Source organism: Ranitomeya imitator, chromosome 2 (assembly GCF_032444005.1).
Source record: "Ranitomeya imitator isolate aRanImi1 chromosome 2, aRanImi1.pri, whole genome shotgun sequence".
In the NCBI taxonomy this organism is placed as follows: Eukaryota; Metazoa; Chordata; class Amphibia; order Anura; family Dendrobatidae; genus Ranitomeya; species Ranitomeya imitator.
In genome coordinates, this window is record NC_091283.1 from 638,724,517 (window position 1) to 638,736,670 (window position 12,154).

Below are 12,154 nucleotides of genomic sequence, written 5' to 3' on the forward strand. Positions count from 1 at the left end.
ACCGGACGTGTTGGGGCACAGAATTCCAGAGGGATATTCGGGAGAAGTCTTGGAGGTGTTTGGGTGAGGAGCGAATAAGCGTGGAGAGGAGGTCTTGGGAGGACCGGAGATTACGTGAGGGAAGATATTGAGAGATTAGTTTGAAAATATACGGAGAAAGGTTATGGATGGCTTTGTAGGTCAGTGTTAGTAGTTTAAACTGGGTACGCTGGGAAATTGGGAGCCAGTGAAGGGATTTACAAAGAAGGGAAGCAGGAGTGTAGCGAGGAGATTAATTAGTCGGACAGCAGAGTTAAGGACGGACTGGAGGGGTGCCAGAGTGTTAGAAGGTAGGCCACAGAGGAGTATGTTGCAGTAGTCGAGGCAGGAGATGATTAGGGCATGCACAAGCATTTTGGTAGAGTGAGGGTTGAGGAAAGGACGGATTCTGGAAATATTTTTGAGCTGGAGGTGGCGAGAGCTTGGATGTGCGGTTTGAAGGACAGGGCAGAGTCAAGGGTTACTCTGAGGCAGCGGATTTTGGGGACAAGGGAAAGTGTGATTTCATTTATTTGAATAGAGTGTATAATGACTCTACGTTGTAAGCTGCTGCACCAGCAAAGTGCGAATATCCCCATAAATCTACAAGGAATGTAGCTGCCCTACAGATCAATCTCATCTACTTCTTAAGGCCCCTTCACATTTAGCGACGCTGCAGCGATACCGACAACGATCCGGATCGCTGCAGCGTCGCTGTTTGGTCGCTGGAGAGCTGTCACACAGACAGCTCTCCAGCGACCAACGATGCCGGTAACCAGGGTAAACATCGGGTAACTAAGCGCAGGGCCGCGCTTAGTAACCCGATGTTTACCCTGGTTACCATGCTAAAGGTAAAAAAAAACAAACACTAGATACTTACCTACCGCCGTCTGTCCTCCAGCGCTGCGCTCTGCTTCTCTGCTCTCCTCCTGTACTGTCTGGGAGCCGGAAAGCAGAGCGGTGACGTCACCGCTCTGCTTTCCGGCTCACAGCCAGTACAGGAGGAGTGCAGAGCACAGCGCTGGAGGACAGACAGCGGTAGGTAAGTATCTAGTGTTTGTTTTTTTTTACTTTTAGAATGGTATCCAGGGTAAACATCGGGTTACTAAGCGCGGCCCTGCGCTTAGTTACCCGATGTTTACCCTGGTTACCAGTGAAGACATCGCTGGATCGGTGTCACACACGCCGATCCAGCGATGTCAGCAGGAGTCCAGCGACCAAATAAAGTTCTGGACTTTGTTCAGCGACCAACGATCTCCCAGCAGGGGCCTGATCGTTGGTCGCTGTCACACATAACGATTTAATTAACGATATCGTTGCTACGTCACAAATAGCAACGATATCGTTAACAATATCGTTATATGTGAAGGTACCTTTACAGGAGAGCCATAAAGTGCACAGTGGTTTACACCATTTAATGGCGAGCTGATAAGGTGATGACATAGAAAGCTTAGAGGCTACTAAGATGTCGTTATCAGGTATAATTTAACACAAGTCCCATACATATGTAGATGAGGAAAGTGTGAAAGTTGTATTGCCCCCTGATTGGAACTTGTGCAACTGTTTGAACCAGATGTCAGTCAGTGAACAATAAAACTCTTAGGGTACCGTCACACAGTGGCATTTTGATCGCTACGACGGCACAATCCGTGACGCTCCAGCATCGTAACAATATCGCTCCAGCGTCGTAGACTGCTGTCACACTTTGCAATGTACGACGCTGGAGCGATAATTTCATGACGTATGTGCGATGTAAAAGCCGTTGGTTACTATGCGCACATCGTATACAATATGGTGCACACCTTTGTTACACCATGTGATCATGCCGCCACAGCGGGACACTAGACGACGAAAGAAAGTTTCAAACGATCTGCTACGACGTACGATTCTCAGCGGGGTCCCTGATCGCATGAGCATGTCAGACACTGCGAGATCGTAACTATATCGCTGGAACGTCACGAATCGTGCCGTCGTAGCGATCAAAATGCCACTGTGTGACGGTACCCATACATTTCTTATCTATGAGCTGCTCCAATATTTCCTGCTACAACTGTTCTGTTCTGCTTCACTTTATTACTGCACTATCGTGTGATGTGTAACGATATCTGATGAAGATATGTACTCTGGAAAGCTTGTTACATGACATCACCTTTATAGATATGAAAAGGTATCAACCACAGAGGACTCTTTTTTTTCCTACTTTCATCTACTGGCCAAAATGATAAAGATATTTTTACTGTACAGAAAATACATGAAAGAAGCACAAGTCTATGACCAGTTAGGTAGGGGGCCACAAGATCAACTCTCCTGTTACTTAAGGTACCGTCACATTTAGCGACGCTGCAGCGATCCAGACAACAATCCCGATCGCTGCAGCGTCGGTTTGGTCGCTGGAGAGACAGCTCTCCAGCGACCAACGATGCCGGTCCCCTGGTAACCAGGGTAAACATCGGGTTACTAAGCGCAGGGCCGCGCTTAGTAACCCGATCTTTACCCTGGTTACCAGCATAAACGTAAAAAAAAAAAAAAACACTACATACTTACCTTCCGGTGTCTGTCCCCCAGCGCTGTGCTTCTCTGCACTGACTGAGCGCCAGCTGGAAAGCACAGCGGTGACCGCTTTCCGGCTGGCCGGCGCTCACAGTGCAGAGAAGCACAGCGCCGGAGGACAGACAGCGGAAGGTAAGTATTTAGTGTTTGTTTTTTTACGTTTACGCTGGTAACCAGGGTAAACATCGGATTACTAAGCGCGGCCCTGCGCTTAGTAACCCGATGTTTACCCTGTTTACCAGTGAAGACATCGCTGAATCGGCGTCACACACGCCGATTCAGCAATGTCTGCGGGAAGTCCAGTGACGAAATAAAGTTCTGGACTTTCTGCAGCGACCAACGGTATCACAGCAGGATCCAGATCGCTGCTGCGTGTCAAACTCAACGATATCGCTAGCCAGGACGCTGCAACGTCACGGATCGCTAGCGATATCGTTCAGTGTGACGGTACCTTAAGTCCATTACAGATAATGAAAAACAGTGTTTCTCACCTCCCGTTCATAGATGCCTCTAACATGTCACTTATTAGAAAGGATCTGTCACTACTTAGGTGTTTGTTTTCACCAACATTTACAGAAGCCAATGGAGGAAGTCAGACAGCTCGAGAAGAGACAGCACAGTATTTTATTGTTATTACTATGTGGCTACAGAAATTTTTTAGTAATAGCGTTAGTACTAATAAGGTGTCATCATGCTGTACCTCCAAGCCAATCGACGATGAAACGGGCTTATCTGAGATATCTGTTATATATACAGTAAATTTCCCAATGAGCAGGCAATCTTACAGTACAATTAAAAAAACAGTCATTGGATTTTCTGCACCTCTCTACTTTGATGTTCACCATGCAGAAGAAAAAAAAAAAGAAAAAAACAAACAAACAAAAAACACTGCTTTCGAAAACTGGCAGGTGATTCCTCTTAGGTTTAGTCAACATTTCTTTGCCCGCCTCTCTCATTAATGCTACACAGAATTCTACAGTCAGTTCTTTTCTATCACTATTTCAGCTTCTATCCTAGTAACAGCCTGGACTAAGTGTCAGTTTCTCTTCAATGGAAGTGAACATCTAAAATAAAGTTCATTTAGCTTTATCTTAGATGGCTTTTCTTCTGGATGCTGACTTGTACGTGGAAACAGAAGTGATTTTATCTCTATATCCAAAGGCATGTACATACAACGTCTTGCTTAGGAGCAAAACCAGCTAAAAATGCTTCACAAAATGTTAAAAAAAATTAACATAAGCAATTCTATGTAACAGAAAGCTACTTGTTATGCATATGTTTACGCTTTTTAATGTCTTTTAACCACTTTAGGTTTCTGAAAACGCCAAGCAGTTAAAAGAAGTGACGTTCATTCTTTGATTTTCTGCTCTGCAGACGCTCTGTACTTTATAATACAAGTCAATGAGAAGGCTTAAAGGACTCCTAGAAGGCAACTGTACGTTTGAGCGTTTTGCAATCGTTTTTGCTTAAAAAAATGCTTTTTCATTATTCAATTGTAAAGTGCTGTAGAATATGTTGGCGTTATATAAATAAAATTATTATTATTCTATAGAGTCAGAAAAAACAACAGTAAAAAAGACTTCACAAAAATGATGGGAATATCCTACAAAAAAAAAAAGCCAGTGGCTGAAACCATCAGCAAAACAATCAGGAAATGACCTATGAAACAACAAAGACGATTCAGTAAAAATGAAATTCAAGTTTGCTGAAGCGTCTCCTGCTTGAAAAACTTGTTTGGTTTGCCTCAGTTTAAAAGACATCGTGTGCACATAGCTCAACACAAATTATTTCTTCTGTACATGGATTTTGTTATGTCTACTGAGATGTGAAGAAAGTCTAAACCGCTTCCTGCACAAAGAGCACTCATACGGTTTTTCTCCAGTGTGGATTCTTCGATGGGCTGCCCGTTTGGACTGACTTATAAAACATTTGCCACATTCTAGACAAGCAAACGGCTTCTCCCCTGTGTGACTTCGTTGGTGTATAACAAGGGAAGACTTGTGCCTTAGACATTTGCCACATTCGGAACATATGTATAGCTTGATCTCCTTGTCCATTATCTGGTGAGTTCTCTTATGTGTGGCAAATGAGAACTTATCCATGAAACACATCCCACAAAGGGAACAAACATGTTCCTTCACTTCTTTATGTATCTTCTTGTGTTTAAGCAGTGTTGATTTTCCAGCAAAACACTTTCCACATTCAGAACATAGATAGGGTTTTTCTCCTGTGTGGATTCTTACATGTTCTGTCAGTGATGACTTCATACTAAAACATTTTCCGCATTCGCTGCATTTATAAGGTCTTTCCCCTGTGTGGATTCTCCAGTGGGCAACAAGCTCAGCATTTGATGATAAGCCTTTTCCACATTCAGTACATTCAAATGGCTTCTCGCCTGTATGAGTCCTTAGATGCTTCACAAGTTGAGCATTGATGGCAAAACATCTCCCACATTCTGAACATCTGAAAGGTTTCTCTCCTGTATGAGATCGTTGATGGATGATGAGTAAAGAATTGCTTGAAAAACACTTTCTGCATTCAGAGCACTCGTGGATTTTATCTCTCATTTCATTTCTCCTAGTCTCAGAAGGTTCTGGGAAACTATTAAGCTGCTCGATACAGTCAGAGCCAAGATAATGATGTTCTCTAGAATGAATCATCTTGTGTTGAGAGAGTGAAGACTTAGAACCAAAAAGTTTTCCACACTCCAAACATTGAAAAGGTTTCCCTCCCGTGTGCTCCATCAGATGGACCAGAAGTGATGACCTATCCATAAAATCTATTCCACACTCTGAGCACATAAATGTGTTCTGTCCTGTGTGAATTCTTTGATGGTTGAAAAATGTAACCTTCTCTGAGAATTGTTTTCCACATTCAAAACAGCAGTATGCCTTCTCTCCCATGTGTGTTTTTTGGTGTCGAATTAACTTCCAATTCTCAAGGAATCTTTTATCACATTGTGAACATGCATATGGCTTCTCCCCAGTGTGAGACTTTATATGACGGACTAACTTCCCTTTTTCAAGGAATTGCTTGCCACATTCTGAGCACTGGAATGGTCGCTCATTGCAGTGAATTTTCCCCTGAAGGACTATGTTGCCCTTTTCAGCAGAGCTGTAGGACTTCTGTCTGGAGTGTAACCTCTGATGGATAAGTAGCTGAGAACTGCTTAGGAAATACTCATCACATTCAGAACATTCGTACAGTTTCTGACTCATAGGAGCTCTTTGATATTTGGGAAACTGGTTGTAGCCGATGTTATAGGCCAACTCGTCAAATGAGATTGATTCCATGCTTATTCGAGTAGATAGATAAGGTTGTGCTATGTCTGTTGGAGTATATAAGCCGTTGTTGAATTGCTCTGCTTCTTCCCATGAGACTAGCTCCTCCTTCATGTGGCTAGATGGATATTGTACATCATCTGTAGGTATGTAAATAAGATTTTCTTCATCCGATGATGATTCTTCCTTGATATGGATAGATGGATAACCAGAGGTAAGAATATAAACATCTGAGAGGCTTTCTTCTTGACTTGAAATGGATTCCTCCATACTAGATAGGTTCTGTGTATCATGTGTGGATATATGAAGACTGTTATCTATGAAACGTGATACTTGTTCTTTTTTCATGAGAGAAGGTGGACATAGTTCTTCATCATCATTGAATATATAATTGTTACTAAGATGTTCTTGACCACTTGATCGTATATGATCAGAATCAGAAGAATGTCCTTCCTCAAGTAAAATCGTTTTACTCTTCTGGTTTGGTTTTAATGATTTGACCTGCTTCTTTATGGATTGTGAAGAAGAGATGAAGTCATGAAGTCCTTTAGAAGACTTTTTATTCCCAGAAATATCTAAGAAAAAAAACACGTTTTATTTTTATTTGTAGACATAGAAATATAACACTTGCAGCCGCCTGTGGCTGTGTTTTCTCTAAGTTATACAGTGAAAAATATAAGAAAGGTGTTGTGTTTTCTGGAAGATGGACATGAAGGACTCCATTGTCCTACAAACCAAGCTATAACGCCCAGCGTACATTTTTTAATGCATCTCTTCAAAACAGAGATTGATTTACTCTTACCCGGTGATGTTCGGGGCTGGTGGGGAGTCTCCATTATGATGTTTTTGTACAGGTCCTTGTGTCCTTCTATGTACCCCCACTCCTCCATGGAGAAATGGACAGTGACATCCTGACACCTTACAAGAACCTGACACACAATGATACAGTCATCATCCGGACACATTAACTCTTGTGTTACTGTATAATATCCCAGTATTCCCAGCAGCACTCACCTCTCCAGTCAGCAGCTCAGTGATCTTGTTGGTGAGGTCCAGGATTTTCTGCTCATTGCTTTTCTTATGTAATGGCAAGTCAGATGAAGCCTCCTTTATGTGGCTCTTGGACTTCCTCATTATGGGGGTCACGAACTCACCAGATGTCTTCTTCACTACGTTGCAGTCCTACATATGGAGAGACCCATTATCACTACATATATTAGAAATGTCATGCGATAGGTAAAAATAGGGTTCCCAGAACGCCTCACCTCACCAATCAGCAAGCAGATCATTTCTAGCGTGAGGTGCAGAATCTTGTTAGTCATCTCATCCTCAAATTCATCCATTACTTGTTCTTGGCGACACTGTATTAGAAAATTCACCAGGTGTCATGTGTGTAACTTGAAGCTTCTAGATCCCAATACAAATTCTATATCTGCTCCCCCCTGCAGGCCATTTATAATTCTGAGGTCTTCTTATATGGCAAAGGGGACTTGTAACTTCCACAGACAGCAGAGCCTAAATTAACATTTATCCAATAAGATCTGCTCACTGCCCTGTCCCACACCTGCATTGACAACTACATGTCCCAGCATGGAGAATTATTCAATATATTGTATGTGCAGAGATTGGGACATCCATTACTGGTCCGAGATGCAGAAGACAGCACATACAAGAGTTGTTTATCCCAGACTTAGTGATTATAACGAAGGACTCTGACAACTACAGAATCCGGTCTGAGCACTGACAATTACCCACTTACCGATCTCTGTGTCACTGCCTGAAGAGAAAGACTGAAAATGACTGCTACCTCGATCAAGGGTGGGAGAGGAGTGACCAGTGGACACCAGAGATGAACCTAACCCCTAATGCACCGGGGATAACACAATGAATGAGACACCTAGGCCACCGGAGATTTCACCAAAATACAATATCATTAACCCCTAAAGATGACACAGAAAACCCTGGAGAACACTTCTGATAACCCCCCAAAATACTGTAGGGAGCCCCTAAACCTCCAGGTTATAGGACATTCATTCTTGAGCCCACAGAGGTTTTATGGCAACTGTAAATCCCTCTGTCAACCTTTTTAGTGTCCAGATGCCCTGCTACATGCACAATCTGGGTCACCGGTGAGTGATCACGGCTAGTAACTGGGTCGCCAGAGAGACAGAGGGAGTGGGCTCTAATCCGCAGCAGAGGCAGGGTATTGGGGGCATTGCAGACGGCCACCCTGTAATCAGCCCCAAACACTGACTTATCTGTATAGGGGGCCTCCCACCTGTAATCCTGTACAGGGGGCCTCCCACTTGTAATCCTGTATAGGGGGCCTCCCACCTGTAATCCTGTATAGGGAGGTCTCCCACCTGTAATCCTGTATAGGGGGTTTCCCACCTGTAATCCTGTATAGGGGGCCTCCCACCTGCAATCCTGTATAGGGGGCCTCCCACCTGTAATCCTGTATAGGGGGCCTCCCACCTGTAATCCTGTATAGGGGGCCTCCCACCTGCAATCCTGTATAGGGGGCCTCCCACCTGCAATCCTGTATAGGGGGCCTCCCACCTGCAATCCTGTATAGGGGGCCTCCCACCTGCAATCCTGTATAGGGGGCCTCCCACCTGCAATCCTGTATAGGGGGTCTCCCACCTGCAATCCTGTATAGGGGGCCTCCCACCTGCAATCCTGTATAGGGGGCCTCCCACCTGCAATCCTGTATAGGGGGCCTCCCACCTGCAATCCTGTATAGGGGGCCTCCCACCTGTAATCCTGTATAGGGGGCCTCCCACCTGTAATCCACTACGCCAGACCTTTAAATTCTGGGCAGCACTGGGCTCTAATCCGCAGCAGAGGCAGGGTATTGGGGGCATTGCAGACGGCCACCCTGTAATCAGCCCCAAACACTGGCTTGTCTGTATAGGGGGCCTCCCACCTGTAATCCTGTATAGGGAGCCTCCCACCTGTAATCCTGTATAGGGGGCCTCCCACCTGCAATCCTGTATAGGGGGCCTCCCACCTGCAATCCTGTATAGGGGGCCTCCCACCTGTAATCCTGTATAGGGGGCCTCCCACCTGTAATCCTGTATAGGGGGCCTCCCACCTGCAATCCTGTATTGGGGACCTCTCCCACCTGCAATCCTGTATAGGGGGCCTCCCACCTGCAATCCTGTATAGGGGGCCTCCCACCTGCAATCCTGTATAGGGGGCTTCCCACCTGTAATCCTGTATAGGGGGCCTCCCACCTGCAATCCTGTATAGGGGGCCTCCCACCTGCAATCCTGTATAGGGGGCCTCCCACCTGTAATCCTGTATAGAGGGCCTCCCACCTGTAATCCACTATGCCAGACCTTTAACTTCTGGGCAGCACTGGGCTCTAATCCGCAGCAGAGGCAGGGTATTGGGGGCATTGCAGACGGCCACCCTGTAATCAGCCCCAAACACTGGCTTGTCTGTATAGGGGGCCTCCCACCTGTAATCCTGTATAGGGAGCCTCCCACCTGTAATCCTGTATAGGGGGCCTCCCACCTGCAATCCTGTATAGGGGGCCTCCCACCTGTAATCCTGTATAGGGGGCCTCCCACCTGTAATCCTGTATAGGGGGCCTCCCACCTGCAATCCTGTATTGGGGGCCTCCCACCTGCAATCCTGTATAGGGGGCCTCCCACCTGCAATCCTGTATAGGGGGCCTCCCACCTGCAATCCTGTATAGGGGGCTTCCCACCTGTAATCCTGTATAGGGGGCCTCCCACCTGCAATCCTGTATAGGGGGCCTCCCACCTGTAATCCTGTATAGAGGGCCTCCCACCTGTAATCCACTATGCCAGACCTTTAACTTCTGGGCAGCACTGGGCTCTAATCCGCAGCAGAGGCAGGGTATTGGGGGCATTGCAGACGGCCACCCTGTAATCAGCCCCAAACACTGGCTTGTCTGTATAGGGGGCCTCCCACCTGTAATCCTGTATAGGGAGCCTCCCACCTGTAATCCTGTATAGGGGGCCTCCCACCTGCAATCCTGTATAGGGGGCCTCCCACCTGTAATCCTGTATAGGGGGCCTCCCACCTGTAATCCTGTATAGGGGGCCTCCCACCTGCAATCCTGTAAAGGGGGCCTCCCACCTGCAATCCTGTATAGGGGGCCTCCCACCTGCAATCCTGTATAGGGGGCCTCCCACCTGCAATCCTGTATAGGGGGCCTCCCACCTGCAATCCTGTATAGGGGGCCTCCCACCTGCAATCCTGTATAGGGGGCCTCCCACCTGCAATCCTGTATAGGGGGCCTCCCACCTGCAATCCTGTATAGGGGGCCTCCCACCTGCAATCCTGTATAGGGGGCCTCCCACCTGCAATCCTGTATAGGGGGCCTCCCACCTGCAATCCTGTATAGGGGGCCTCCCACCTGCAATCCTGTATAGGGGGCCTCCCACCTGCAATCCTGTATAGGGGGCCTCCCACCTGTAATCCTGTAAAGGGGGCCTCCCACCTGCAATCCTGTATAGGGGGCCTCCCACCTGCAATCCTGTATAGGGGGCCTCCCACCTGCAATCCTGTATAGGGGGCCTCCCACCTGCAATCCTGTATAGGGGGCCTCCCACCTGCAATCCTGTATAGGGGGCCTCCCACCTGCAATCCTGTATAGGGGGCCTCCCACCTGCAATCCTGTATAGGGGGCCTCCCACCTGCAATCCTGTATAGGGGGCCTCCCACCTGCAATCCTGTATAGGGGGCCTCCCACCTGCAATCCTGTATAGGGGGCCTCCCACCTGCAATCCTGTATAGGGGGCCTCCCACCTGTAATCCTGTATAGGGGGCCTCCCACCTGCAATCCTGTACAGGGGGCCTCCCACCTGCAATCCTGTACAGGGGGCCTCCCACCTGCAATCCTGTACAGGGGGCCTCCCACCTGCAATCCTGTACAGGGGGCCTCCCACCTGCAATCCTGTACAGGGGGCCTCCCACCTGCAATCCTGTACAGGGGGCCTCCCACCTGCAATCCTGTACAGGGGGCCTCCCACCTGCAATCCTGTACAGGGGGCCTCCCACCTGCAATCCTGTACAGGGGGCCTCCCACCTGCAATCCTGTACAGGGGGCCTCCCACCTGCAATCCTGTACAGGGGGCCTCCCACCTGCAATCCTGTACAGGGGGCCTCCCACCTGCAATCCTGTACAGGGGGCCTCCCACCTGTAATCCTGTATAGGGGGCCTCCCACCTGTAATCCTGTATAGGGGGCCTCCCACCTGTAATCCTGTATAGGGGGCCTCCCACCTGCAATCCTGTATAGGGGGCCTCCCACCTGCAATCCTGTATAGGGGGCCTCCCACCTGTAATCCTGTATAGGGGGCCTCCCACCTGTAATCCTGTATAGGGGGTCTCCCACCTGTAATCCTGTATAGGGGGCCTCCCACCTGTAATCCACTATGCCAGACCTTTAACTTCTGGGCAGCACTGAGTCCCTTCTTCCCTATGGGCTGCAGCCTGCTGGGAATCCATATAATAAAGATGTGTCCCCCCTTATTCTCCTTTCTTACCTTGTATCCTGCAAGGTAATGAATCCACAGAACAAAAAAATATCTCCCCTCAAACTGGATGTGGACAGCAGGAAGCACAGGGGATTCTGGGAGCCTCCTATGGACATACTATGAGCCACAAGAAAATGGCCACCACTCCCCCCAGCATCATGGCCCCATAGACAATACAGGGGACGACATTTGATGATGTGAAGTCAGGTGGTCGGTCACTAGGGTGGGCAGCGCTCGGAACATGACAAGTGCTGTCATGTGGCAGAGCTGTGTGTGCAGTCAGTGGCGCGGGGTGTGTGAGGGTCTTTGTTCTGGAGGAATATACCGGCACCGTGCGTGCAGTGGGACGGTGTCTGTGGAGTCATGTAGCGGAGCCGTGTGTGCAGCGGCGTCAGTGGAGCTGTCCGTGCAGTCCGCACACACGGAGCGATCACTCGGTTATTAACCCTTCAACCACCAGTGAGTCAGTGGTAAATGACCAAATCCCCATAATTACCAGCCCTACAGTTCCCCCAAGAAAACCTTATTTTTACGAGAATTTTGAAGTGGATCCGATCCAAACTCCATCTAGAAAACTCCATGTGAATACACACTTAACCCCTTTACCCCCAAGGGTGGTTTGCACGTTAATGACCGGGCCATTTTTTACAATTCTGACCACTGTCCCTTTATGAGGTTATAACTCTGGAACGCTTCAATGGATCCTGGTGATTCTGACATTGTTTTCTCGTGACATATTGTACTTCATGATAGTGGTAAAATTTCTTTGATATTACCTGCGTTTATTTGTGAC

At 47.6% G+C, this 12,154-nt stretch overlaps 1 protein-coding gene across 2 annotated transcripts; it reads right to left on the reverse strand.

The window, feature by feature from the left end:
- Positions 1-3,169: 3,169 nt before the first annotated feature.
- Positions 3,170-11,790, reverse strand: LOC138665344 (zinc finger protein 665-like). Of its 2 annotated transcripts, XM_069752736.1 has the most exons (5): positions 11,371-11,790; positions 7,115-7,210; positions 6,864-7,031; positions 6,652-6,778; positions 3,170-6,424 (listed from the first exon to the last, which is right to left on the reverse strand). In XM_069752736.1, exons 2-5 carry the CDS (start codon positions 7,190-7,192, stop codon positions 4,353-4,355), a joined length of 2,445 nt encoding a protein of 814 aa, XP_069608837.1. In that variant the 5' UTR covers positions 7,193-7,210; positions 11,371-11,790; the 3' UTR covers positions 3,170-4,352. The 2 variants fall into 2 exon arrangements, with proteins under 2 accessions (XP_069608837.1, XP_069608839.1); XM_069752738.1 differs by lacking the exon at positions 11,371-11,790 and having other exon boundaries at positions 7,120-7,212.
- Between the last annotated feature and the right edge of the window lie 364 nt (positions 11,791-12,154).

What these genes read in the sequence shown, in the direction of transcription:
- LOC138665344 (XM_069752736.1), bottom strand. Translation starts at nt 7,192, where the DNA reads ATGGATGAATTTGAGGATGAGATGACTAACAAGATTCTGCACCTCACG. An exon ending in TCTGCTTGCTGATTGGTGAG is followed by an intron (nt 7,032 to 7,114) that starts GTGAGGCGTTCT and finishes CTCCATATGTAG; the next exon opens with GACTGCAACGTAGTGAAGAA. An exon ending in CCAGCCCCGAACATCACCGG is followed by an intron (nt 6,425 to 6,651) that starts GTAAGAGTAAAT and finishes TTTTTTTCTTAG; the next exon opens with ATATTTCTGGGAATAAAAAG.